Source organism: Palaemon carinicauda, chromosome 5 (genome assembly GCF_036898095.1).
Source record: "Palaemon carinicauda isolate YSFRI2023 chromosome 5, ASM3689809v2, whole genome shotgun sequence".
NCBI classification, from domain to species: Eukaryota; Metazoa; Arthropoda; class Malacostraca; order Decapoda; family Palaemonidae; genus Palaemon; species Palaemon carinicauda.
The window spans coordinates 177,891,674-177,916,710 of NC_090729.1; the positions used below are offsets into that span (position 1 = coordinate 177,891,674).

Below are 25,037 nucleotides of genomic sequence, written 5' to 3' on the forward strand. Positions count from 1 at the left end.
ATCTTTTTAAAATGCCAAATGTTAGAGAACTCTCATTTTTTATAAATATAAAGAAATCTGTAAAGACATGATGTGTCATGAATATTTATCTCAAGATATTCACTAATCTCTAATTAGTTAGAATACTTAGTCATGCATGTAAATCAAAGACGATGATATGCATGTGCAATTAAAACATAAACATAAATAGAAGTTATTTACTTGGAAGGCACAGCTATATATGACTTAGTTTAATAAACATAATTCTTCCTGTAATATCTTAATAAATTTCTTATGGGATTTTAAAATCTGATTATGACTTTTTTTTTTTTTTTATACTAAAATTAGACCTTAGTATTTCTTGCCAATAAAACCTAATTTTTTATAAGCTTTTTGTAATAGTACAATCATTTACTGATTTGGATTTTCTTCAATTTTATAACAAAAGTGAGATGAATTTGAAGCCGAATAAAGTATGAGAAAGTGAATCCAAAATATTGGTCAGTTTGTTGTATAAGGCTTTACAAGATTTAAGTCTTCCATATAGTGTAATGTCTACTATTTATAGTCTGAATAATAGTCAAAATATTCATTAATACTATTGTAAATGTAATTAATTGATTTATATGTATTCAACTTTGGAATGGGGCTAGATTTAGAGCCAAATTTAAAAGTTATGATTCTATCATTCAAAATATCAAGATGATCATTAATAACTTAAGGAAATTTATCTTTGAATGAAAATGGTGTATTTAGATAATTTGAATTTGGGTAAATTTATTTTATAAATCATTTGAAAGCTGGCGTTGAGGGGAATAATATGCTGTTTGTTCATTTTAATCTAAGTTAAGATTGTCAGCTTTGAGATATTTATGTATTGCAACACTGACACTGATGGATGCCTGGCTCCCTCAGTAAATGGGAGGGCAACTGTTTTATTTCTTTGAAAATCTTTTGTACGTTGTATTGCTGTACATTTTTCTCTACTAATTTGATATGCTGCCTTTAGTGAGATTATAACTTTTATATTCCAATGTTGTTGTACCTATTGGCTAGCTTCAAACTTGAAATTGATATATATTTTTTTTTTCCAGATTAAAGGCAAAAGGGGATATGTGCCAAAGCAGTATATCAGAGAGCATAAGGTATTTGTATCAAAATTAGAATATGAAGTGCCTACTGAAGGTGTAAGTGACAGCAAGGATTCCGGGTCCGATGAGGCTGAGACTATTGTTGAGCCAGAAGTGACCGAGATTCTTGCAGAAGAGCTTGCCCTGAGTGCAGAAGATGTAGAATATAAGCAGATACAGGAAGCTTCTTTGGAGAACAAAGAAAGAGATCTGCTTGAAGGGAATGAACAAGCCGTTAGTGAGAATGAAGCTGAAAAGGGTAACAGAGACCAAGAAGACTTGGCAGCAGAGAATTCTCCACATGATGAGAATGCAGCAGTGGATGATGATAGTGAAGATGGAGAGGAGGAAGATAACCCCGATGATGAAGAAGATAACCATGATGATGATGAGGAGGAGGAAGAGGCCGGCGAGGAGAATCTCACTGATTCCACTGGAGATGAGAAACTTGAAAATGATGATTTGTCTAAAGTAGCTGAAAGTGAAAAAGTGTCTTCTGAAGAAAAAGAAATAAGTAACCAAGATCCCCAAGCTCCACTTGAACAAGAAGTCAATGTAGATGAAAATATAGGAGGTGAATATGCAAATACTGATCCTGAATTAAAAGCCGAATCTTTGGATTCTGTTCCAACAACAGAATTACCTGTGAATGTGGAAGATGTTTATCCTGTAAGTTATGAAGTTATAGATGGTACGACATTGTATTTTGATGATGCAACTCCATTGCCACCTACGGCAGAGGTTGCAAGCCCAGTAAATCTCATGGCATCATCTGTAATGGACGAAGAGTATGTAACAGCACATCCTTCATTAGAGTTGTTAAAAGAAGCACATGTTGAAGGTCTAGAAAGTCAAATATCTGAAATTTCAGCAACGTCATCTTTAAGTCCTGACATGAGTACAGCAACACTTCTTGAAAGTGCTAGTGAGAGTCTAGTAACAGAAGCTGTACTTGAACCAACAGAAGCATTACCTTCTGTAAACGAGATAGATAAAACTGTACAGTCGGAAGGAACTGCAGCAGCACTGGATTCAACATCATCTTTATTGTCAGAAGCAACAGAATCAGCTACCTTGCATTTTGAAAGTGAATTATCTGAAAATGATGAGGAGGAGAAACATGATGAACAGGATGAAGGGAGTGAAGGTTCCAAAGTGACTGAAAACTACAATGATGTAGAGGAGGATCTTGAAAACTCTGATGAGTTTGGTAGTCCAAAATCAAAATCGGTTATAGATGGTGCTGAAGTCATGAATGAAGAGAAGAAAAATGAAGGATTTTTTTCTTCATGGTTTAGTTCTTCAGAGCCATCTACAGTTGAAGAAATTCATGATGTATCTGCTGAGGATTCAAGCATTACAAATTCTGACAAAACAGTTCATGGAGAGGTTGAAGTAGAATCCGATATAGTTCCTAATCAAGGTAGTGATGAAGCATCAGAGACAGATCCTGTTGATAATTTTACACCCCCTGAAACTATCGAGTTCCCTGTAGAGCCTACTAAAAGCCCTGAACTAAATGTACAGCCGCCACACGTTGCTGATGCCGATGTAGATACTGCTTACAACACCCAGCACTCCCCCCCTTCCTCTGTAGATGCCATCCTTGAAACTCCAAGTACATCTGACCTGGATCAAAGGCCAGAAACTCCTTTAGACCCTGAAGGCGCGCTGTCTGTTAATGACCCTTCTGTTGGGGTCTCTGATGAGGACTCTTCTGTTGGGGTCTCTCTTGATGACCCTTCTGTTGATTCTGGTACTACTTTCATGATTGATCAAGTGGACGTGGCGGAAGAAGCAGGTATGGATTTTCTAGATAATGGTGGTGGTAATAGTGGTGATGGTGTTAGTGATGTTATTTATGATTCCAGTTTAAATAGTGATAAAAAGTCTGAAGTAAAGACAGATCACTTAGAGAATATTTTGAAACTGGGTGGTGTGAATGATGTTGAAGATACATCAAGAACTTTAGATGAAAGTAGTAATAGTAATTCAATTAACATTTCTGACTGCAAAAATAATGATTGCACTGAAGATAATGCTTACAATGTATCACATACTCTTGTTAAAAATGACAGTGATGGATTTAGTACATTAAATTTAAAGGACAAACATAAAGTTGCAGAAGATAATGCAGGCCAAATTCATCTTGATTTAACAATTGTTCCTCATAATAAAAAGAGTGTTACTGATGATGCCACCATAGATATAGGTAGTGATGAGATTAATAATGATGATAGTTCATGTGATAATGTAGATGAGTCTTTGTCCAATGACAGTTTAAATGTTGATGGGACTGGTGTTGATATTGATCTAGCTGTGGAAGAGGAATACAAGGAAGTGATGTCAGATTTAGGTAAAGAGAATGGGAAGCTTTCATTTGAAGAAGCCAGCATCAGTGATGATACTAAGAGAGAGAGTGATGAAACTGTAGGGTCAAAAGATAGAACAGATGAAATGTCCTCATTTGTAGATAAAAGTGGTTTAGAACCTGTTAGTGATTTATACAGTAGCATAGAGACCACAGAGGTAAAGACAGATGTCTCTCTTGATGTAGATTTTAGTAATGCTGAAATTGCTGAAGGTGATTCTGCTATAACATCTACTGAGGTTAGAGAGCGAGCAGATAACACAGTGGTTTCTGATGTAGTGGACCCTCACACTCCATCCCCAGGTGATGAGGAAGACCCCGGCACTAGTACTGCGCGACCCTTGTATGCTGAACCCGAGCCTACAACCCAAGAGTATCGCCCCCCGAGTCCTGTAGACCCCGATGATTTGTCACATCTTGCAGGTGAGTTCCAGGCAAAAGCCTTTGGTATCAATTTACTTCACTTAACTGGTTTGGTATCAAATGACACAGACCACTTGATATGTGCACATTTTAGGACAGATGACTCACTGATCAAATTATTGAGCAGAAATATTATTGGTAATAATGCAGGTAAGAAAAATGTTGATAAAGCTTTCAAGCTGATAGAGAGGTTATTTTCTGATGTTGATGAAGGAAAGGTTTCAGTGGAATATTTTGAAGAGAAGCTTGCTCTTCTCTCTCAAACCAGAGCTTTTAAAGAAGAGGCTCTCAAAAGGTCTAAAAATGTGCAGCAAGTTAAGCATGCTGACATAGACACAGAAACATTAGTTGTAGATTTACCAAAGAACATTTTTTTAAGTGAAACCAAGTCTAGGCAAAGGTCAAATGGGAATGAAGATGTACCGTTGGATACGTTGTCTTCTAAGTTAGGTATGACAGAAATTTCAGTTGAAGGGCATAAATCATTTGAGAACTTTAGGACTGTTGAAGAACCAGTGTCAGTATCTTTACCTTTGAGTGAATTATCTGAAATTAATGGTATAAACTCCAAGGAGTCTGAAACCTTTAGAGAAGAAAGGCCAAGAGGCAATATTACACCTATGGTTCCTGAGAGCACAGTTAAGGTCGAGGGGGAAGAGACTGCAACATCTATATCACAGAGTTCATGTTTTGAGGATGATATTTCTGGATTACCTGATGTATTAACTGAAAATATTAGGGATGTTATAAAAAATGAAATATTTTCAGATGATTTGGTTGGGCAAGAAATTTCTCTAATTGAAGGTAAAGAAATTTTTGAAAACAAATTTGTTGATGTGTCAGATATTGTGGAACACTTAGGATTAGGTATTGATTCATCTGAGGTATCATTGTCATCAGATGTAGAAATGACGACCCTGGAAAACATAACGGTAGACCTTGTGGACTCTGAAAACCTTTCACTTTCCAAGGATGCTATTGTTCAGGATGTGATGCCTTTACTTTCAGATACATTTGTTAATGATACACTCTTATTGGCTCCTGAACCATTAGCATCATCAGAGGTAATATCTGTCCCTTCTCTGTTAGTGGGCACTAATGCAAGTTATACAAATGATACAGTAAAGGATTCTGATCAATTTCATTCTGTTGATAATCTTGAAGATTCTGGTGGTGGAAAAAAACAAATATCTCGTAATGCTGTTAGGTCAGATTCTCTGGTAAGAACTATGTCTATTTCTGAAGTCGGTCAGTTACAAGGTTTTGACGACTCTTTAGTAAATGAGGGCTTGGAAGCAGATCTGATCAGAGAAAATTCTTACATAGCCAGTGATGAGGAAGAGACTTTATTAGGCAATGAAGAGAGTAAAGAATTTTCAGAACTGATTGATGGGTCTTTGAAAGGAGTTCCTGATTCTGAAATTGGTGAATTTTTAAAAGGGTTAGAAGATATATCTCTTGAGGTAGTGAAATTCAGTGAACCAGGTGCTTTCATTCAAGAAGTCTCTACTCTTCCTAAATCGGCAGACGACATGTTAGTTGAGTTTGACAACGTAAATATTGATGATGGTAATTTTACTATGGAATTTGAAACCACTGAGGCACCTGAAGCTGTTAATACAACTGTTGTTGAAGAAGTTGTATCTAGCCATGTTGTTGATGGTTCTACAGTTTTATCGAGGGCAAAACGAGATGTTGAGATACCTTTGCCACCAAAAACTGCTGATTTGGATGTTCCTGTAAGCCTTGAGACAACACTTAGTGAGGTTGCTGGTTCAAATGATTCAGATAAAAAAATTTCTGCAGTACTTGAAGCTAATGTTGCACAAGTAATCACATTTTCTAACACATCAGAGGAAGAGATATTGGTGGCATCTAAGATTTCAGCTGAAGGGAAGGCATTAGCTCATGAGGCTACTGTTGAAAGGGTTGAAATAACACCTCAGGTTGCTTTAGATCATGACACTCCAATTGAAGAGGCTAAGACATTTGAAAAAGTTACTGCAGAAAGTATGTCAGTTACTGACACGGCTTCTGTAACAAGTGATATTGTTGAAGAATTTGTAGAAGATGAGGATGATGGTGTGAAGGAACCAGAGGTTGCAGCTGAACAAGTAGTTGAATCAACTGGAGTCATTATTGAAGAACTTGTTTATTTAACAGAAACTACTGAGGAAAAATTAGGGGAATCAGTTACTGCTGATATTAAAGTGGATGGAGGAATTTTCTCAGAAATTGGTGGTAAGGAATTAGTAGAACTTTCTGGAGCTCCTATTATTGATATTGATGTAACCTATGAAGCTTTGGTTGAAGAAGCCACCAAAGATATTGATGAAATTGGAATTAGACCTGAACTTTTGAAAGCAACAGGGGCTGATGCTGAGGATAAAGTTAAAAATAAAGAGACTATTGATTCTGATGAGGAATTCACCATGGAAGTTTTAATTATATCCGAATCCTCTGCCGAACAGATTGTGGGATCACCTGCTAGTGTTGATGAGATGGAAACAGGTGCTGTTAAGCCAGACATTTCTGTAGAAGAGATTGTTGTGTCAACGGAGAGCATTACAATGGAAACATCTGTTGAAAGTATTGGGGGAAATACAGAACCTTTTGATGATAAGGAAAATGTTATAAGCACAAATGCTCTTGTAGAAGACCTTGATGTATTTACAGAGGCTATATCAGAAGAAAGTGCTGTAACACTCAAAGCATCCGTTGAAGAGATGTTAGAATTGACTGCAGCAAGTTATGAGATAGAAGAGCTTATAGTTGCACCTGAATCCTACGTAGGAGATACTGTTGAATCAAGGGAAGCTCTTACTCAAGAGTTTGAAATGTCTGGCGAACTTTCGACTCAAGAAGTATTAGTTGAGGAACAGATTACAGATTTAGTTGAAGAGTTTATTGAATGCAGTGAAGCTACCATTGAAGAAAATAAAGTTGAAATTACCTTTGAATCATCCAGTGAAGTAAAATTAGCTGAACCTTATATTGATGAGTCTCAAGCAGTCTTTGAAGTAATTGAGGATGATATTGTGGAATCAACTCTGAATAGGATTGAAGAGACACTGATAATACCTGAAGCTTATGTTGATGTGATTGAGGAAAGTTTTGCAGTTACAACTGAAAAAATTGACATACTACCTGAAGATGTTACCGATAAGATTATAATTGAAACTGAATCATATGCTAAAGAGATTCTTGAATCTTTTGAAACTTTTTTGAAGGATGAAGAAGTTGCAATTGGTTCCAAAGATTTTCATGAAGTGATTATAGAATCAGATGTAACAATTGATGAAAAGGATATGTTAATGGTACAAGAATTGGATGTAAAAGTCATTGTTGAATCATCCGAAGTTGAAGAGGTTGAAGTTGCAGCTGAATCTTCTGACGAAGAGATTATGGAATTATCTGAAAATATTTTTGAGGAAGAAAAAGTTGAAATTACTTCAGAAGTTTTGGATGATATAGATTTAGCATTAGTTCAGCCTGTTGTTGATGAAATCAAATTACTATTTGAAGATGTAGTTGAAAAGACTGAAGACTTGTTTGAAAAAGGCATTGAAGGGATCAAAATAATAACTGACATTTCTGTTGGGGCTTCTGTTGAGGAAGAAGAGGTTGTAGTTAAATCTGAAGTTCTGGTTGAGGAGGCGAGTGATTTATTTGAATCTATTGTTGAAGAAGCTGTAATTATGCACAAAGAGCCTTTTGAATTGATTGCAGAGTCATCTAAAACAGTTGATGAGGAAGAGGGTGCAATTCACCTAAAAGTGTTAGTTGAAGAAACTGGTGAATTAAAAGAAACATCTGTTAAAGAGAGGGGTGAATCATCAATATCTATAGCTGAGGTGGTTGAGGAATCAAGTGTAGTTCATCTTTCTGAGGGAGAGATTGTTGATTCAATAGAGGCTATTGTTGAAGAACATGTAAGATCAGTTGTTGAGGGAGAAGAGATTGCAGTTTACTATGATAGTACTATTAAAGAACCCATGAAAACAGCTGAAGCTATAGCTGAAGATATTACAATTTCAACTGGAGCTACAGCATTGGAGGTTGAGGAATCAACTGCGGCCAAAGAAATTGTTGAGTTAATGCCAACGCTGGTTGATGAAGTTGCAGAAATCTTTGAAGCTTTTGTAGAAGAAATTGCAGAATCCCCTTATTATGTTTTTGAAAACATTGAAATTTCACAAGAAGTATTTATTCAGGAGCTTGTAGAGTCAAGTGATGCTGCCACTGAAGTAAAATTTTCTGTTACGCCTGAAATTTCAGTTGAAGTAGTCAGAGAATCAGTGGAAGCTAGTATTGAAGGTGTTTCAATTACTTCACCTGCATCTATTGTTGAAGAAAATGTTTCAGCTATAACTGAAGCTGCAGTGGAAGATATGATTGAATCCTTAGGAGCTGTTGATATAATTCCACAAGAATCTTCAGTAGAAGGCATTCTTGAATCAGCCAAATCTATCAAAGAAATTGTAATTGCGAGTGAATATTCTGCTGAAGAGATTGTAGAGCCTTTTTCAGTTACATCTAAAGAGGAAGTAGCAGCACTTACTGCTGAAGATTCTGTTCAAGAGATTGTTCAGTTAACTGAGGTTGCTACTGGGGAGGTTGAAATTACACCAAAAATATCTGCTGAAAATATTGGGGAGTCTACTGGAGCTACTATCAAAGGAGAAATTGAACTAGTTTTCTCTGAAGCTTTTGGTAAGGGAGTTTTAGAAATAATTGATGCTGTTAGTGATGAGATTACAATTATGTCTGAAACTTATATTGAAAGAGTTTTAGAATCGGCCAAAGTTATTAATGAAGAAGCTGCAGTAGCGTATGAATTAACTGAAGGTATTGTAGAAAAAGTTGCAATTTCAAAGGAAACTTTAGCCAAGGAAGCTGTGGAATCAATTGGATTGATTGCAGAGGAAGAAATTAGAATTATTGGGGATGAAGCTCTTGTTGAGGAGATTTTGGAATCAACTGGAGGAGTTATTGAGGAAGAAGGGACTTCAGTTGAACCTGAGCAATTAATTGAGGATACTCTTCCCTTAGAAGTTGTGGTATTAACTACACCTATTGTTGAACAGGAGGAGGTTCTAACTGCTTCTGAAACTTCAGGTGAAATGATAATTGAATTAACTGATGCTACTATTAAAGAAGAATTAGATGGATTTGGATGTGATGATTCAGGTAAAAATGCTATGGATTTAGTTAAAGTTGTTACTGATGAATTTGCAGTAGATATTATTAATGATATTGGAATTGCATTTGAACCTTCTACTGTTGAGGTAGTAGAATCAAACGAAATCTTGGTTGAGGAAAAAGAGGTTCCAGTTGAGGAGATTGTTGAACCAACTGGGGCTGATGGTGAAGAGGAAGTTAAAACGGAAAATCATGATGAAATTGTTGAGTCGATTGGAAAGGTTATTGAGAAAGAACAACAAACTAATAAAGAGGAAGCTTCAATTGGAAAAGCTACTCTATCAGCTGTAGGGATTATCGAAGAGAGACTGGAGTCCATCCTAGTCATGTACAAGGAAGAAGAGATTGCTATTGAGCCTGAAACTTCATTTGCAGAGTCTGCTGGTTCTGTTGATGTTATTGTTAAAGATGTTGTAGTTGAGATTATGTCTTCTGATGTGGAATCAATTGTATCTGTTGAGGAAGAAGAGGTTATTATAGAAAATAAGGTCTCTGTCGAAGAGATAGTTCAACCAACTGAAGTTGTTACTGAGGAAGTTGTAGTTACAAAGTCTGTAGAGGAGGGTTTGGAATCAGCTGGAGTGGGAAAGAAAGAGGGGATTATAGTTACTCTTGAAACTTTAGATGAAGAAATTGTTGAATCAGCTACAATTCTTGTTGGAGAAGGAATAAATGCAGTTGAATATGACGATTCTGGGCAAATAACTGATGAATTAGCTGATGTTGCAGTAATCTTTGAAGTCTTCAGTGAAGAGATTGCAAAATCAACTGAAGCTATTATCCAAGATATTGAAGCTACATCTGAAGATTTTGTTAATGGGCTTCAAGAATCTTTTATAACCTTAGGTGAGGGAGGAGAGGAATCAAGTATGCCAGAAACTTTAGGTGAAGGTATTGTTGAATCAACGGGAGAAATTTCTGAAGAGTTACCTATCGTTGTTGCTGCTGAAGAGGAGGTTGTAATTGAATCTGAAGAGTCAGTTGAATCAATTGAAGCTGTTGTTGAAGAGATTGTGGAATCAATTATAGCTTTTGCCACAGTAAAAGAGACTGTTCTTAAACCTGAAGAGCCAGTTGAGTCAAGTGAAGCTTTTATTGAAGAGATTGTGGAATCTGTCATTGTTGTTGCAGAAGAAGAAGAAATTACAATTAAGTTTGAAGAGCCAGTTGAATCAATTGAAGCTTCTTTTGACGAGTTCGTGGAAAACGTTGTTGTTGCTGCTGCAGAAGAAGAGCTTACAATTAAATATGAAGAGCCAGTTGAGACAACGGAAGCTATTATTGAAGAGATTGGGGAATCGGTTATTGCTGTTGCTGGAGAGGAAGAGATTGCAATCAAGTCTAAAGAACCAGATGAATATATTGAAACTGTTGTTGAAGAGATTGTGGAATCAATTGTTGCTGTTGCTGCAGAAGAAGAAATTGCTATGAAACCTGAAGAACCAGTTGAGTCGAATGAACCTGCTATTGAAGAGAGAGTAGAATCTACAATTATTGTCACAGTAGAAGATATTGCAATCAAATCTGAAGAACCAGTTGAGTCATCTGGAGCTGTTATTGAAGAGATTGTGGAATCGGTAATTGCTGTTGATGTAGAAGAGATTGCTGTCAAACCAGTTGAATCAATTGAAACTGTTTTTGAAGAGATTGTGGAATCAATTGTTGCTGTTGCTGCCGAAGAAGAGATTGCAATTAGATCTGAAGAACCAGTTGAATCAATTGAAACTGTTTTTGAAGAGATTATGAAATCGATTATTGCTGTCACTGCAGAAGAAGAGATTGTAATTAAATCTGAAGAACCAGTTGAATCAATTGAAACTGTTTTTGGAGATATTGCAGAATCAATTATTGCTGTTACTGCAGAAGAAGAGATTGTAATTAAATCTGAAGAACCAGTTGAGTCAATTGAAACTCTTGTTGAAGAGATTGTGGGATCAATTGAAACTGGTTTTGAAGAGATTGTGGAATCAATTATTGCTGTTGCTGCAGAAGAGGAGATTGCTTTTAAATCCGAAGAACCAGTTGAATCAACTGAAACTGTTGTTGAAGATATTGTGGAATCAACTGAAACTGTTGTTGAAGAGATTGTGGAATCAACTGAAACTGTTGATGAAGAGATTGTGGTATCAATTATTGCTGTTGGTGCAGAAGAAGAGATTGATATTAAATCTGAAGAACCAGTTGAATCAATTGAAACTGTTGTTGAAGAGATTGTGGAATCAATTATTGCTGTTGCTGCAGGAGAAGAGATTGCAATGAAATCTGAAGAACCAGTAGAGTCAATTGAAACTTTTGTTGAAACTAATGTGAAACCAATTGTTGCTGTTGCTGCAGAAGTGATTGCAATTGAATCTGAAGAACCAATTGAATCTGCTGTTGAAGAGATTGTGGAATCAATTGTTGCTGTTGCTGCAGAAGAAGATATAGGTATTAAATCTGAAGAACCAGTTGAGTCGAATGAACCTGCTATTGAAGAGATTGTGAAATCAATTATTGGTGTTGCTGCAGAAGATATTGCAATTAAATCCGAAGAACCAGTAGAATCAATTGAAACTGTTGTTGAAAAGAATGTGGAACCAATTGGTGCTGTTGCTGCAGAGGTAGAGATTGCATGTGAATCTGAAGAACCAGTTGAATCAATTGAATCTGTTGTTGAAGAGATTGTGGAATCAATTATTGCTGTTGGTGCAGAAGAAGAGATTGATATTGAATCTGAAGCACCAGTTGAATCAATTGAATCTACTGTTGAAGAGATTGTGGAATCAATTATTGCTGTGGCTGCAGAAGAAGAGATTGCAATTAAATCTGAAGAGCCAGTAGAATCAATTGAATCTGTAGTTGAAGAGATTGTGGAATCAATTATTGCTGTTGGTGCAGAAGAGATTGATATTAAACCTGAAGAGCCAGTAGAATCAATTGAATCTGTTGTTGAAGAGATTGTGGAATCAATTATTGCTGTTGGTGCAGAAGAGATTGATATTAAACCTGAAGAGCCAGTAGAATCAATTGAATCTGTTGTTGAAGAGATTGTGGAATCAATTATTGCTGTTGGTGCAGAAGAGATTGATATTAAACCTGAAGAGCCAGTAGAATCAATTGAATCTACTGTTGAAGAGATTGTGGAATCAATTATTGCTGTGGCTGCAGAAGAAAAGATTGCAATTAAATCTGAAGAGCCAGTAGAATCAATTGAATCTGTAGTTGAAGAGATTGTGGAATCAATTATTGCTGTTGGTGCAGAAGAGATTGATATTAAACCTGAAGAGCCAGTAGAATCAATTGAATCTACTGTTGAAGAGATTGTGGAATCAATTATTGCTGTGGCTGCAGAAGAAAAGATTGCAATTAAATCTGAAGAGCCAGTAGAATCAATTGAATCTGTTGTTGAAGAGATTGTGGAATCAATTATTGCTGTTGGTGCAGAAGAAGAGATTGATATTGAATCTGAAGAACCAGTTGAATCAATTGAATCTACTGTTGAAGAGATTGTGGAATCAATTATTGCTGTGGCTGCAGAAGAAGAGATTGCAATTAAATCTGAAGAGCCAGTAGAATCAATTGAATCTGTTGTTGAAGAGATTGTGGAATCAATTATTGCTGTTGATGCAGAAGAGATTGATATTAAACCTGAAGAGCCAGTAGAATCAATTGAATCTGTTGTTGAAGAGATTTTGGAATCAATTACTGCTGTTGGTGCAGAAGAAGAGATTAATATTAAATCTGAAGAACCAGTTAAATCAATTGAATCTGTTGTTGAAGAGATTTTGGAATCAATTATTACTGTTGGTGCAGAAGAAGAGATTGATATTAAATCTGAAGAGCCAGTAGAATCAATTGAATCTGTTGTTGAAGAGATTGTGGAATCAATTATTGCTGTTGGTGCAGAAGAAGAGAGTGATATTAAATCTGAAGAACCAGTTGAATCAATTGAATCTCTTGTTGAAGAGATTTTGGAATCAATTATTGCTGTTGGTGCAGAAGAAGAGATTGATATTAAATCTGAAGAGCCAGTAGAATCAATTGAATTTGTTGTTGAAGAGATTGTGGAATCAATTATTGCTGTTGGTGCAGAAGAAGAGAGTGATATTAAATCTGAAGAACCAGTTGAATCAATTGAATCCGTTGTTGAAGAGATTGTGGAATCAATTATTACTGTTGGTGCAGAAGAAGAGATTGATATTAAATCTGAAGAGCCAGTAGAGTCAATTGAACCTGTTGTTGAAGAGATTGTGGAATCAATTATTGCTGTTGGTGCAGAAGAAGAGATTGATATTAAATCTGAAGAGCCAGTAGAATCAATTGAATCTGTTGTTGAAGAGATTGTGGAATCAATTATTGCTGTTGGTGCAGAAGAAGAGAGTGATATTAAATCTGAAGAACCAGTTGAATCAATTAAATCTTTTGTTGAAGAGATTGTGGAATCAAATATTGCTGTTGCTGCAGGAGAAGATATTGCAATTAAACCTGAAGAGCTAGTAGAATCAATTGAATCTGTTGTTGAAGAGATTGTGGAATCAGTTATTGCTGTTGGTGCAGAAGAAGAGAGTGATATTAAATCTGAAGAACTAGTAGAATCAATTGAATCTGTTGTTGAAGAGATTGTGGAATCAGTTATATCTGTTGGTGCAGAAGAAGAGAGTGATATTAAATCTGAAGAACCAGTTGAATCAATTGAATCTTTTGTTGAAGAGATTGTGGAATCAAATATTGCTGTTGCTGCAGGAAAAGATATTGCAATTAAACCTGAAGAGCTAGTAGAATCAATTGAATCTGTTGTTGAAGAGATTGTGGAATCAGTTATTGCTGTTGGTGCAGAAGAAGAGAGTGATATTAAATCTGAAGAACTAGTAGAATCAATTGAATCTGTTGTTGAAGAGATTGTGGAATCAGTTATATCTGTTGGTGCAGAAGAAGAGATTGATATTAAATCTGAAGAGCCAGTAGAGTCAATTGAATCTGTTGTTGAAGAGATTGTGGAATCAATTACTGCTGTTGGTGCAGAAGAAGTGATTGTAATTGAATCTGAAGAACCAGTTGAATCAATTGAATCTGTTGTTGAAGAGATTGTGGAATCAATTATTGCTGTTGGTGCAGAAGAAGAGATTGATATTAAATCTGAAGAACCAGTTGAATCAATTGAATCTGTTGTTGAGGAGATTGTGGAATCAATTATTGCTGTTGGTACAGAAGAAGAGATTGATATTAAATCTGAAGAACCAGTTGAAACAATTGAATCTGTTGTTGAACAGATTGTGGAATCAATTATTGCTGTGGCTGCAGAAGAAGAGATAGCAGTTAAATCTGAAGAGCCAGTAGAATCAATTGAAACTGTTGTTGAAGAGATTGTGGAATCAATTATTGCTGTTGATGCAGAAGATATTGATATTAAACCTGAAGAGCTAGTAGAATCAATTGAATCTGTTGTTGAAGAGATTTTGGAATCAATTATTGCAGTTGGTGCAGAAGAAGAGATTGATATTAAATCTGAAGAACAAGTTGAATCAATCGAATCTGTTGTTGACGAGATTGTGGAATCAATTATTGCTGTGGCTGCAGAAGAAGAGATTGCAGTTAAATCTGAAGAGCCAGTAGAATCAATTGAAACTGTTGTTGAAGAGATAGTGGAATCAATTATTGCTATTGGTGCAGAAGAGATTGATATTAAACCTGAAGAGCTAGTAGAATCAATTGAATCAGTTGTTGAAGAGATTGTGGAATCAATTATTGCTGTGGCTGCAGAAGAAGAGATTGCAATTGAATCTGAAGAACCAGTTGAATCAATTGAATCTGTTGTTGAAGAGTTTGTGGAATCAATTATTGCTGTTGGTGCAGAAGAAGAGATTGATATTAAATCTGAAGAACCAGTTGAATCAATTGAATCTGTTGTTGAAGAGATTGTGGAATCAATTATTGCTGTGGCTGTAGAAGAAGAGATTGCAGTTAAATCTGAAGAGCCAGTAGAATCAATTGAAACTGTTGTTGAAGAGATTGTGGAATCAATTATTGCTGTTGGTGCAGAAGAAGAGATTGCAGTTGAATCAATTGAATCTGTTGTTGAAGAGATTGTGGAATCAATTATTGCTGTGGCTGCAGAAGAAGAGATTGCAGTTAAATCTGAAGAGCCAGTAGAATCAATTGAAATTGTTGTTGAAGAGATTGTGGAATCAATTATTGCTGTTGGTGCAGAAGAGATTGATATTAAACCTGAAGAGCTAGTAGAATCAATTGAATCTGTTGTTGAAGAGATTTTGGAATCAATTATTGCTGTTGGTGCAGAAGAAGAGATTTTAGTTAAATCTGAAGAACCAGTTGAATCAATTGAATCTGTTGTTGAAGAGATTTTGGAATCAATTATTGTTGTGGCTGCAGAAGAAGAGATTGCAGTTAAATCTGAAGAGCCAGTAGAATCAATTGAAACTGTTGTTGAAGAGATTGTGGAATCAATTATTGCTGTTGGTGCAGAAGAAGAGATTGCAGTTAAATCTGAAGAGCCAGTAGAATCAATTGAAACTGTTGTTGAAGAGATTGTGGAATCAATTATTGTTGTGGCTGCAGAAGAAGAGATTGCAGTTAAATCTGAAGAGCCAGTAGAATCAATTGAAACTGTTGTTGAAGAGATTGTGGAATCAATTATTACTGTGGCTGCAGAAGAAGAGATTGCAGTTAAATCTGAAGAGCCAGTAGAATCAATTGAAACTGTTGTTGAAGAGATTGTGGAATCAATTATTGCTGTTGGTGCAGAAGAGATAGATATTAAACCTGAAGAGCTAGTAGAATCAATTGAATCTATTGTTGAAGAGATTTTGGAATCAATTATTGCTGTTGGTGCAGAAGAAGAGATTGCAGTTAAATCTGAAGAACCAGTTGAATTAATAGAAACTGTTTTTGAAGAGATTGTGGAAACAATTATTGCTTCTGGTGCAGAAGAGATTGATATTAAACCTGAAGAGCTAGTCGAATCAATTGAATCTGTTGTTGAAGAGATTTTGGAATCAATTATTTCTGTTGGTGCAGAAGAAGAGATTGATATTAAATCTGAAGAACCAGTTGAATCAATTGAATCTGTTGTTGAAGAGATTGTGGAATCAATTATTGCTGTGGCTGCAGAAGAAGAGATTGCAGTTAAATCTGAAGAGCCAGAAGAATCAATTGAAACTGTTGTTGAAGAGATTGTGGAATCAATTATTGCTGTTGGTGCAGAAGAGATTGATATTAAACCTGAAGAGCTAGTAGAATCAATTGAATCTGTTGTTGAAGAGATTTTGGAATCAATTATTGCTGTTGGTGCAGAAGAAGAGATTGCAATTGAATCTGAAGAACCAGTTGAATCAATTGAATCTGTTGTTGAAGAGATTGTGGAATCAATTATTACTGTGGCTGCAGAAGAAGAGATTGCAGTTAAATCTGAAGAGCCAGTAGAATCAATTGAATCTGTTGTTGAAGAGATTGTGGAATCAATTATTGCTGTTGATGCAGAAGAGATTGATATTAAACCTGAAGAGCCAGTAGAATCAATTGAATCTGTTGTTGAAGAGATTTTGGAATCAATTATTGCTATTGGTGCAGAAGAAGAGATTGCAATTAAATCTGAAGAGCCAGTAGAATCAATTGAAACTGTTGTTGAAACGATTGTGAAACCAATTGTTGGTGTTGCTGCAGAAGAAGTGATTGCAATTGAATCTGAAGAACCGGTTGAATCAATTGAATCTGTTGTTGAAGAGATTGTGGAATCAATTGTTGCTGTTGCTCCAGAAGAAGAGATTGCAATTGAATCTGAAGAACCAGTTGAATCAATCGAATCTGTTGTTGAAGAGATTGTGGAATCAATTATTGCTGTGGCTGCAGAAGAAGAGATTGCAGTTAAATCTGAAGAGCCAGTAGAATCAATTGAAACTGTTGTTGAAACGATTGTGAAACCAATTGTTGGTGTTGCTGCAGAAGAAGTGATTGCAATTGAATCTGAAGAACCGGTTGAATCAATTGAATCTGTTGTTGAAGAGATTGTGGAATCAATTGTTGCTGTTGCTCCAGAAGAAGAGATTGCAATTGAATCTGAAGAACCAGTTGAATCAATTGAATCTGTTGTTGAAGAGATTGTGGAATCAATTATTGCTGTTGGTGCAGAAGACATTGATATTAAACCCGAAGAGCTAGTAGAATCAATTGAATCTGTTGTTGAAGAGATTGTGGAATCAATTATTGATGTTGCTCCAGAAGAAGAGATTGCAATTGAATCTGAAGAACCAGTTGAATCAATCGAATCTGTTGTTGAAGAGATTGTGGAATCAATTGTTGCTGTTGCTGCAGAAGAAGAGATTGCAATTGAATCTGAAGAACCAGTTGAATCAATTGAATCTGTTGTTGAAGAGATTGTGGAATCAATTATTGCTGTTGGTGCAGAAGACATTGATATTAAACCCGAAGAGCTAGTAGAATCAATTGAATCTGTTGTTGAAGAGATTGTGGAATCAATTATTGATGTTGCTCCAGAAGAAGAGATTGCAATTGAATCTGAAGAACCGGTTGAATCAATTGAATCTGTTGTTGAAGAGATTGTGGAATCAATTGTTGCTGTTGCTGCAGAAGAAGAGATTGCAATTGAATCTGAAGAACCAGTTGAATCAATTGAATCTGTTGTTGAAGAGATTGTGGAATCAATTATTGCTGTTGGTGCAGAAGACATTGATATTAAACCCGAAGAGCTAGTAGAATCAATTGAATCTGTTGTTGAAGAGATTGTGGAATCAATTATTGATGTTGCTCCAGAAGAAGAGATTGCAATTGAATCTGAAGAACCAGTTGCATCAATTGAATCTGTTGTTGAAGAGATTGTGGAATCAATTATTGCTGTTGGTGCAGAAGAAGAGATTGATATTAAATCTGTAGAACCAGTTGAATCAATCGAATCTGTTGTTGAAGAGATTGTGGAATCAATTATTGCTGTTGGTGCAGAAGACATTGATATTAAACCCGAAGAGCTAGTAGAATCAATTGAATCTGTTGTTGAAGAGATTGTGGAATCAATTATTGATGTTGCTCCAGAAGAAGAGATTGCAATTGAATCTGAAGAACCAGTTGAATCAATCGAATCTGTTGTTGAAGAGATTGTGGAATCAATTATTGCTGTGGCTGCAGAAGAAGAGATTGCAGTTAAATCTGAAGAGCCAGTAGAATCAATTGAAACTGTTGTTGAAACGATTGTGAAACCAATTGTTGGTGTTGCTGCAGAAGAAGTGATTGCAATTGAATCTGAAGAACCGGTTGAATCAATTGAATCTGTTGTTGAAGAGATTGTGGAATCAATTGTTGCTGTTGCTCCAGAAGAAGAGATTGCAATTGAATCTGAAGAACCAGTTGAATCAATTGAATCTGTTGTTGAAGAGATTGTGGAATCAATTATTGCTGTTGGTGCAGAAGACATTGATATTAAACCCGAAGAGCTAGTAGAATCAATTGAATCTGTTGTTGAAGAGATTGTGGAATCAATTATTGATGTTGCTCCAGAAGAAGAGATTGCAATTGAATCTGAAGAACCAGTTGAATCAATCGAATCTGTTGTTGAAGAGATTGTGGAATCAATTATTGCTCTGGCTGCAGAAGAAGAGATTGCAGTTAAATCTGAAGAGCCAGTAGAATCAATTGAAGCTGTTGTTGAAGAGATTGTGGAATCAGTTATTGCTGTTGGTGCAGAAGATATTGATATTAAACCTGAAGAGTTAGTAGAATCAATTGAATCTGTTGTTGAAGAGATTGTGGAATTAATTATTGCTGTTGGTGCAGAAGAGATTGGTATTAAATCTGAAGAACCAGTTGAATTAATTGAAACTGTTGTTGAAGAGATTGTGGAATCAAATATTGCTGTTGCTGCAGAAGATATTGCAATTAAATCTGAAGAGCCAATAGAATCAATTGAAACTATTGATGAAACGAATGTGAAACCAATTGTTGGTGTTGCTGCAGAAGATGTGATTGCAATTGAATCTGAAGAACCAGTTGAATCAATTGATTCTGTTGGTGAAGAGATTGTGGAATCAGTTATTGCTGTTGGTGCAGAAGAAGAGATTAATATTAAATCTGAAGAACCAGTTGAATCAATTGAAAAAGTTGTTGAAGAGGTTGCGGAATCAATTATTGCTGTTGGTGCAGAAGAAGAGATTGCAGTTAAATCTGAAGAGCCAGTAGAATCAATTGAAACTGTTGTTGAAGAGATTGTGGAATCAATTATTGCTGTTGGTGCAGAAGAGATTGATATTAAACATGAAGAGCTAGTAGAATCAATTGAAACTGTTGTTGAAGAGATTGTACAATCAATTATTCCTGTTGGTGCAGAAGAAGAGATTGCTATTAATCCTGAAGAACCAGTAGAGTTAACTGAAGCTCTTGTTGAAGATATTGTGGAATCAATTATTACTGTTGCTGAAGAAGAGATTGCAATTAAATCTGAAGAACCAGTTGAATCAATTGAAGGTGTTGGTGAAAAGATTGCAGAATCAATTGTTGCTGCAGAAGAAGAGATTGCTATTAATCCTGAAGAACCAGTAGAGTTAACAGAAGCTGTTGTTGAAGAAATTGCGGAATCAATTGTTGCTGTTGCTCCAGAAGAAAAGATTGCAATTACATTTGAAGAACATGTTTGGTCAATTGAAGAAGAGATTGAAATCAATTCTGAAGAACTAGGTGAATCATTTGAAATTGTTGTTGAAGAGATTGGGGAATCAATTGTTGCTTTTGCTGAAGAAGAAGAGATTGTAATTAAATCTGAAGAAACAGTTGAATCAATTGAATCTGTTGAAGAGATTTTGGAATCAGTTATTGCTTTTACATCAGATGAAGAGATTGCAATTACACCTGAAGCACCAGTTGAATCAATTGAAACTGTTGTTGAAGAGATTGTGGAATTGACTGTTCTCGTTGCTACAGGAGAAGAGATAGCAGTTAAATCAGAAGAACCAGTTGAATCAATTGAAACTGTTGAACTGATTATTGAATCAACTGTTGCAGTTGCTGCTGGAGAAGAGATTGCAATTAAATCTGAAGAACTAGTTGAATCAATTGGATCTGTTTTTGAAGAGGGTGTGGAATCAGTTATTGATGTTTCAACTGAAGAAGATATTGCAATTAAATCTGAAGAACCATTTCAATCAAATGAAACTGGTATTGAAGATATTGAGGAATCAATTATTGTTTTTGCTGCAGAAGAAGAGATTCTAATTAGATCTGAAGAATCGGGTGAATATATTGAAACTGTTGTTGAAGAGATTGTGGAATCAATTGATCCTGTTACTCCAAGAGAAGAGATTACTATTAAATCTGAAGTACCAGTTGAATCAATGGAATCTGTTGTTAAAGATATTGTGGAATCAATTGTTTCTGTTGCTCCAGAAGAAGAAATTGCATTTAAATCTGAAGAACCAGTTGAATCAATTGAAACTGTTGTTGAAGAGATTGTGGAATCACGTATTGTTGTTACAGCAGAAGAGATTGCAATTAAGCTTGAAGAACCAGTTGAATCAATGGAAACCATTGTTGAAGAGATTATGGAATCACTTATTGCTGTTGCTGCAGAAGAGATTGCAATTAAGCCTGAAGAACCAGTTGAATCAATTGAAACCGTTGTTGAAGAGATTGTGGAATCACTTATTGCTGTTGCTGCAGAAGAGATTGCAATTGAATCTGAAGAACCAGTTGAATCAATTGAAACCGTTGTTGAAGAGGTTGTGGAATCACTTATTGCTGTTGCTGCAGAAGAGATTGCAATTAAGCCTGAAGAACCAGTTGAATCTATTGAAACCGTCGTTGAAGAGATTGTGGAATCACTTATTGCTGTTGCTGCAGAAGAGATTGCAATTAAGCCTGAAGAACCAGTTGAATCAATTGAAACCATTGTTGAAGTGATTGTGGAATCAATTATTCCTGTTGCTACAGAAGAAGAGATTGCAATTAAACCTGAAGAACCAGTTGAATTAATTGAAGGTGTTGTTGAAATTGGGGAATCGGTTATTGGCGTTGCTGCAGAAGAGATTGCAATTAAATCTGAAGAGGCCGTAGAATCAATTGAAACTGTTGTTGAAGAGATTGTGGAATCAATTATTGCTGTTGCTGCAGAAGAAGAGATTGCAGTTAAACCAGAAAAGCCAATTGAATCAATTGAAGGTTTTGTTGAAGAGATTGTGGAATCGGTTATTGCAGTAGCTGTAGAAGAAGAGATTGCAATTAAATCTGAAGAGTCAGTTGAATCAATTGAAACTGTGGTTGAAGAGATTGTGGAATCAATTATTACTGTTGCTGTCAAAGAAGATATTGCTAATAAATATAAAGAACCAGTTGAATTAATTGAAGGTGTTGTTGAAGAGATTGTGGAATCTGTTATTGCTGTTACTGCAGAAGAGATTGCAATTAAATCCGAAGAACCAGTTGAATCTATTGAAACTGTTGTTGAAGAGATTGTGGAATCTATTATTGCTGTTGCTGCAGAAGAAGAGATTGCAATTAAACTGGAAAAAACAGTTGAATCTATTGAAGGTTTTGTTGAAGAGATTGTGGAATCAATTATTGCTGTTGCTGCAGAAGAAGAGATTGCAATTAAATCTGAAGAGTCAGTTGAATCAATTGAATCTGTTGTTGAAGAGATTGTGGAATCAATTATTGCTGTTGCTGCCAAAGAAGATATTGCTAATAAATATGAAGAACCAGTTGAATTAATTGAAGGTGTTGTTGAAGAGATTGTGGAATCTGTTATTGACGTTGCTGCAGAAGAGATTGCAATTAAATCCGAAGAACCAGTTGAATCTATTGAAACTGTTATTGAAGGCATCGTTGAACCAATTATTGCTGTTGCTGTAGAAGATAAAATTGAAATTCAGTTTGAAGAGCCAGTTGAGTTTGCAATTAAGCCTGAAGAGTCAGTTCAGTCAACAGAAGCAGTCTTTGAAGAAATTTTGGATTCCTCCATTGTTGTTGGTGCAGAAGAAGAGATTGTAATTAAATCCGAAGAGCCAGTTGAATTAACTGGAGTTTTTATTGAAGAGAAATTGGAATCTACCATTGCTGCAGCAGCAGAAGAGACTCTAATTAAATCTGAAGAGCCAGTTGAGTTGATTGAAGCTGCTGTTGAAGAGGTTGAGGAAGAAATGACTGTCGTTGCTGCAGAAAAGGTTGCAATTAAATCTGAAGAGCCAGTTGAATCAATTGAAGCAGTTGTTGAAGAGATTTTGGAATCAATAATTGCTTTTGCTGTAGAAGAAGAGATTGCAATTAAATCTGGAGAGCCAGTTGAATCAATTGAAGCTGTTATTGAAGAGATAGTGAAACCGATTACTGCTGTTGCTGCAGAGAAAGAGATTGCAATTAAATCTGAAGAGCCAGTAGAATCAATTGAAGGTATTGCGGAAGAGATTGTGGAATCAGTTATTGCTGTTGCTCCAGAAGAGATTGCAATTAGATATGAACAGTCAGTTGAATCAACTGGAATTGTTTTTGAAGAGATTTTTGTATCAACTAAAGGTGTTGTTGACCAAGGAAAGAATGCAGTTGAACTTGATACTAAAGTTGATACTGTTGATTTGTCTGAAGCCACATCTGAAGAGATAGTGGAATCATTAGGAGTATTTGTTGAGGAAAAAGAGGAAGCAATAAGAGTTGATGTTCAAATTGAAATATCACTTGAATCAAATGAAACTATTACTGAAGAGATAGGTGAATCAACTGGAGTGGTGCTTCCAGAAAAAGAGATTGCAGTTTTATCTGAAGATTTAGTTGAAGAACTTGTTGAATCAAGTAAAGTTGTTATTAAACAGATTATTTTATCAAATCAAAATGATGAGCAAGAAATCACAGCAATCGAATATGATGCGCTAGTGATTTCTCGTGAATTGCCTGAAAGTATTACTGAAGAAATAGTGGAATCGGCTGAAGTGGAGATTGAAATTTCACAGGACACATTGGTTGATGATACTTTAGAATTAGCTGGAGGTATTAATGAAGAGTTAATGGAATCAAGCATAGTGGTTGTTAATGATCCGGAGGGTTCAGTTGATACTGATGGGTTAGCGGTTAAAACTGAATCTTTTGACGTTAGGGTAGAACTATTCGAATCTGCTCTTCAGGAAGAAAAGGTCATGATTACAGGTGATGTTCTTGTTTCTGATACATACTCATTGAATGAGATGCTCGTTGAACATGAAATATCAGGTAATTTTGACCTGGTAGATGACTTTCCACTCAGTGTTTCTCCACCATATGTAGAACCGCCTTCGTCAGTAGAGAGTATGGTATTTGATAATGAAGTTTTTTTGCCAGATGAATTTTCGTATTTTGAGTATGGCAAAGAGCCTAAAAATCAAGTTTCTGGGGTAAATTCTGAATCTCTTCTAGATATTCCTTTTCCAATACATCTGACAGAAAACTTTGGGTCTGACATTAAAGCAAGAAGGAAAAGGAGTCTAAATGATGACAAAGGAAGTTCAGAACAAGATGCCAGTGAAGAAGTGAAAGATGAGTCTTATCATGGTATGTGCCACCCCGAGGCCTTAAGCTGTAGCTCTGAGGAACAGTTTTGTATCTTTAAAGTACTTGTTAACAGCACATTAAGTTTCTCTGAGTTCTCAGATGTCATTGATTATTTGAATAATGAAATTGGTTCACCTGGAGAGTGCAAGGAAGTTCATATAGTGCGTAAACCCCTATTGGGTAAGCCGGAGTATCATGTTATGCTCGGTCAGTCTCTAACGTCACTTTATGACGGTAAAGTGATTGGTGTGGAGAAAGTAGCAGGGGATTCACACAGTAGTACTTCTTCACTTTCCGCAAATCAACCGAAACCCGCGCAAGGAACAAGAAGTATGGTGTCCGAGGAGTATGATTTATCTACTGATTTTGATTTGGATATTTCGAATCAGATTTCTTTAGATAGCATAGTTACACAGGGGAAAGGCATCTTCGGTAGTGGGTATATGCATGTAGGACATAGTGTAGCTGAGAATGTTGTGGAGGAAATACATGAAGACAATGATGACAGAAGTCTATCAGGTTTGGAAGATAGTAATATATTAACTCTTCAAGACTTGGACATTAGTAACATTATAAATGTATCAGACTTGGATGTTTTCACTTTAAATGATGAAAGTAAATCATCATTACAAGAGATCGATCAATCTCTCTTAGACTCTGAGGCAGATTTTGAATTAGTAAAATCTATCTTTTATGATGAATTAGATATCACAACACAGTTGGATTTGGCAGAGAAGGATGAGGAGTTGATGATTGATATTCTTAATGTTGTGGGTGAGTCACAGGTAGAAACATCTGATGTGCAAAGGTCAAGTAGTCTAGTTGTTGAGTCAGACTTTGTAATGTTTCCGGAATCTGAATATGAACAACAAACTGATGAAATTTCAGAAATATTGGTTGGTCACAATTTGGAGAAAATGGCAGATGTTTTGAATGACAGAAAAATTTCTTCAACTTTTGATCAAGCCGATTCATCAGAATATATCACTGTCAGTCAGACAGTCATAAATCTTGATAAATCAACTGAGGATCACCATACTGAGGAAGATTCTGTTTTTGATTTTCTTGTCAGAGAAGTGGAATCTATTTTTGATATTCTGGATGATGAAGCTGTCATAACTTCAAGCCCTACAATAGAGATGACGGCTGGTGGAGAGATGCAAATTCTTGAAGTTGCTGAATCTTCAGTTAATGTAGAGTCTCATATTGAAGAGCCAATTATGAAATCACTAGATGTCATTCTTGATATTGCTGAGGAAGTATTGCCAGAGTCAACTAGTCTAAGCAAAGATGGTGGGGAATCTACACCATCTTCTCCAGCCCTGGAAGCTGTAATTGATGGTCTTGAAACTGGTGTAAGGAGAGAATGGGAAGTACTAAATGATTTTCCAGCTATTGAAAGCGTAAATGATTTTACCAGCTTT

General features: G+C 35.9%; 1 protein-coding gene across 1 annotated transcript in view; it reads left to right on the forward strand.

Annotated features, from left to right (window-relative positions):
- The window catches only part of LOC137641272 (titin-like), a 43,622-nt gene that overhangs the window by 18,524 nt on the left and 61 nt on the right, over window positions 1-25,037 (forward strand). Inside the window, exon 4 of the mRNA XM_068373700.1 lies at window positions 1,074-24,968. Coding sequence (XP_068229801.1) covers window positions 1,074-24,968 — 23,895 coding nt within the window. The remainder of the gene's footprint in view (window positions 1-1,073; window positions 24,969-25,037) is intronic.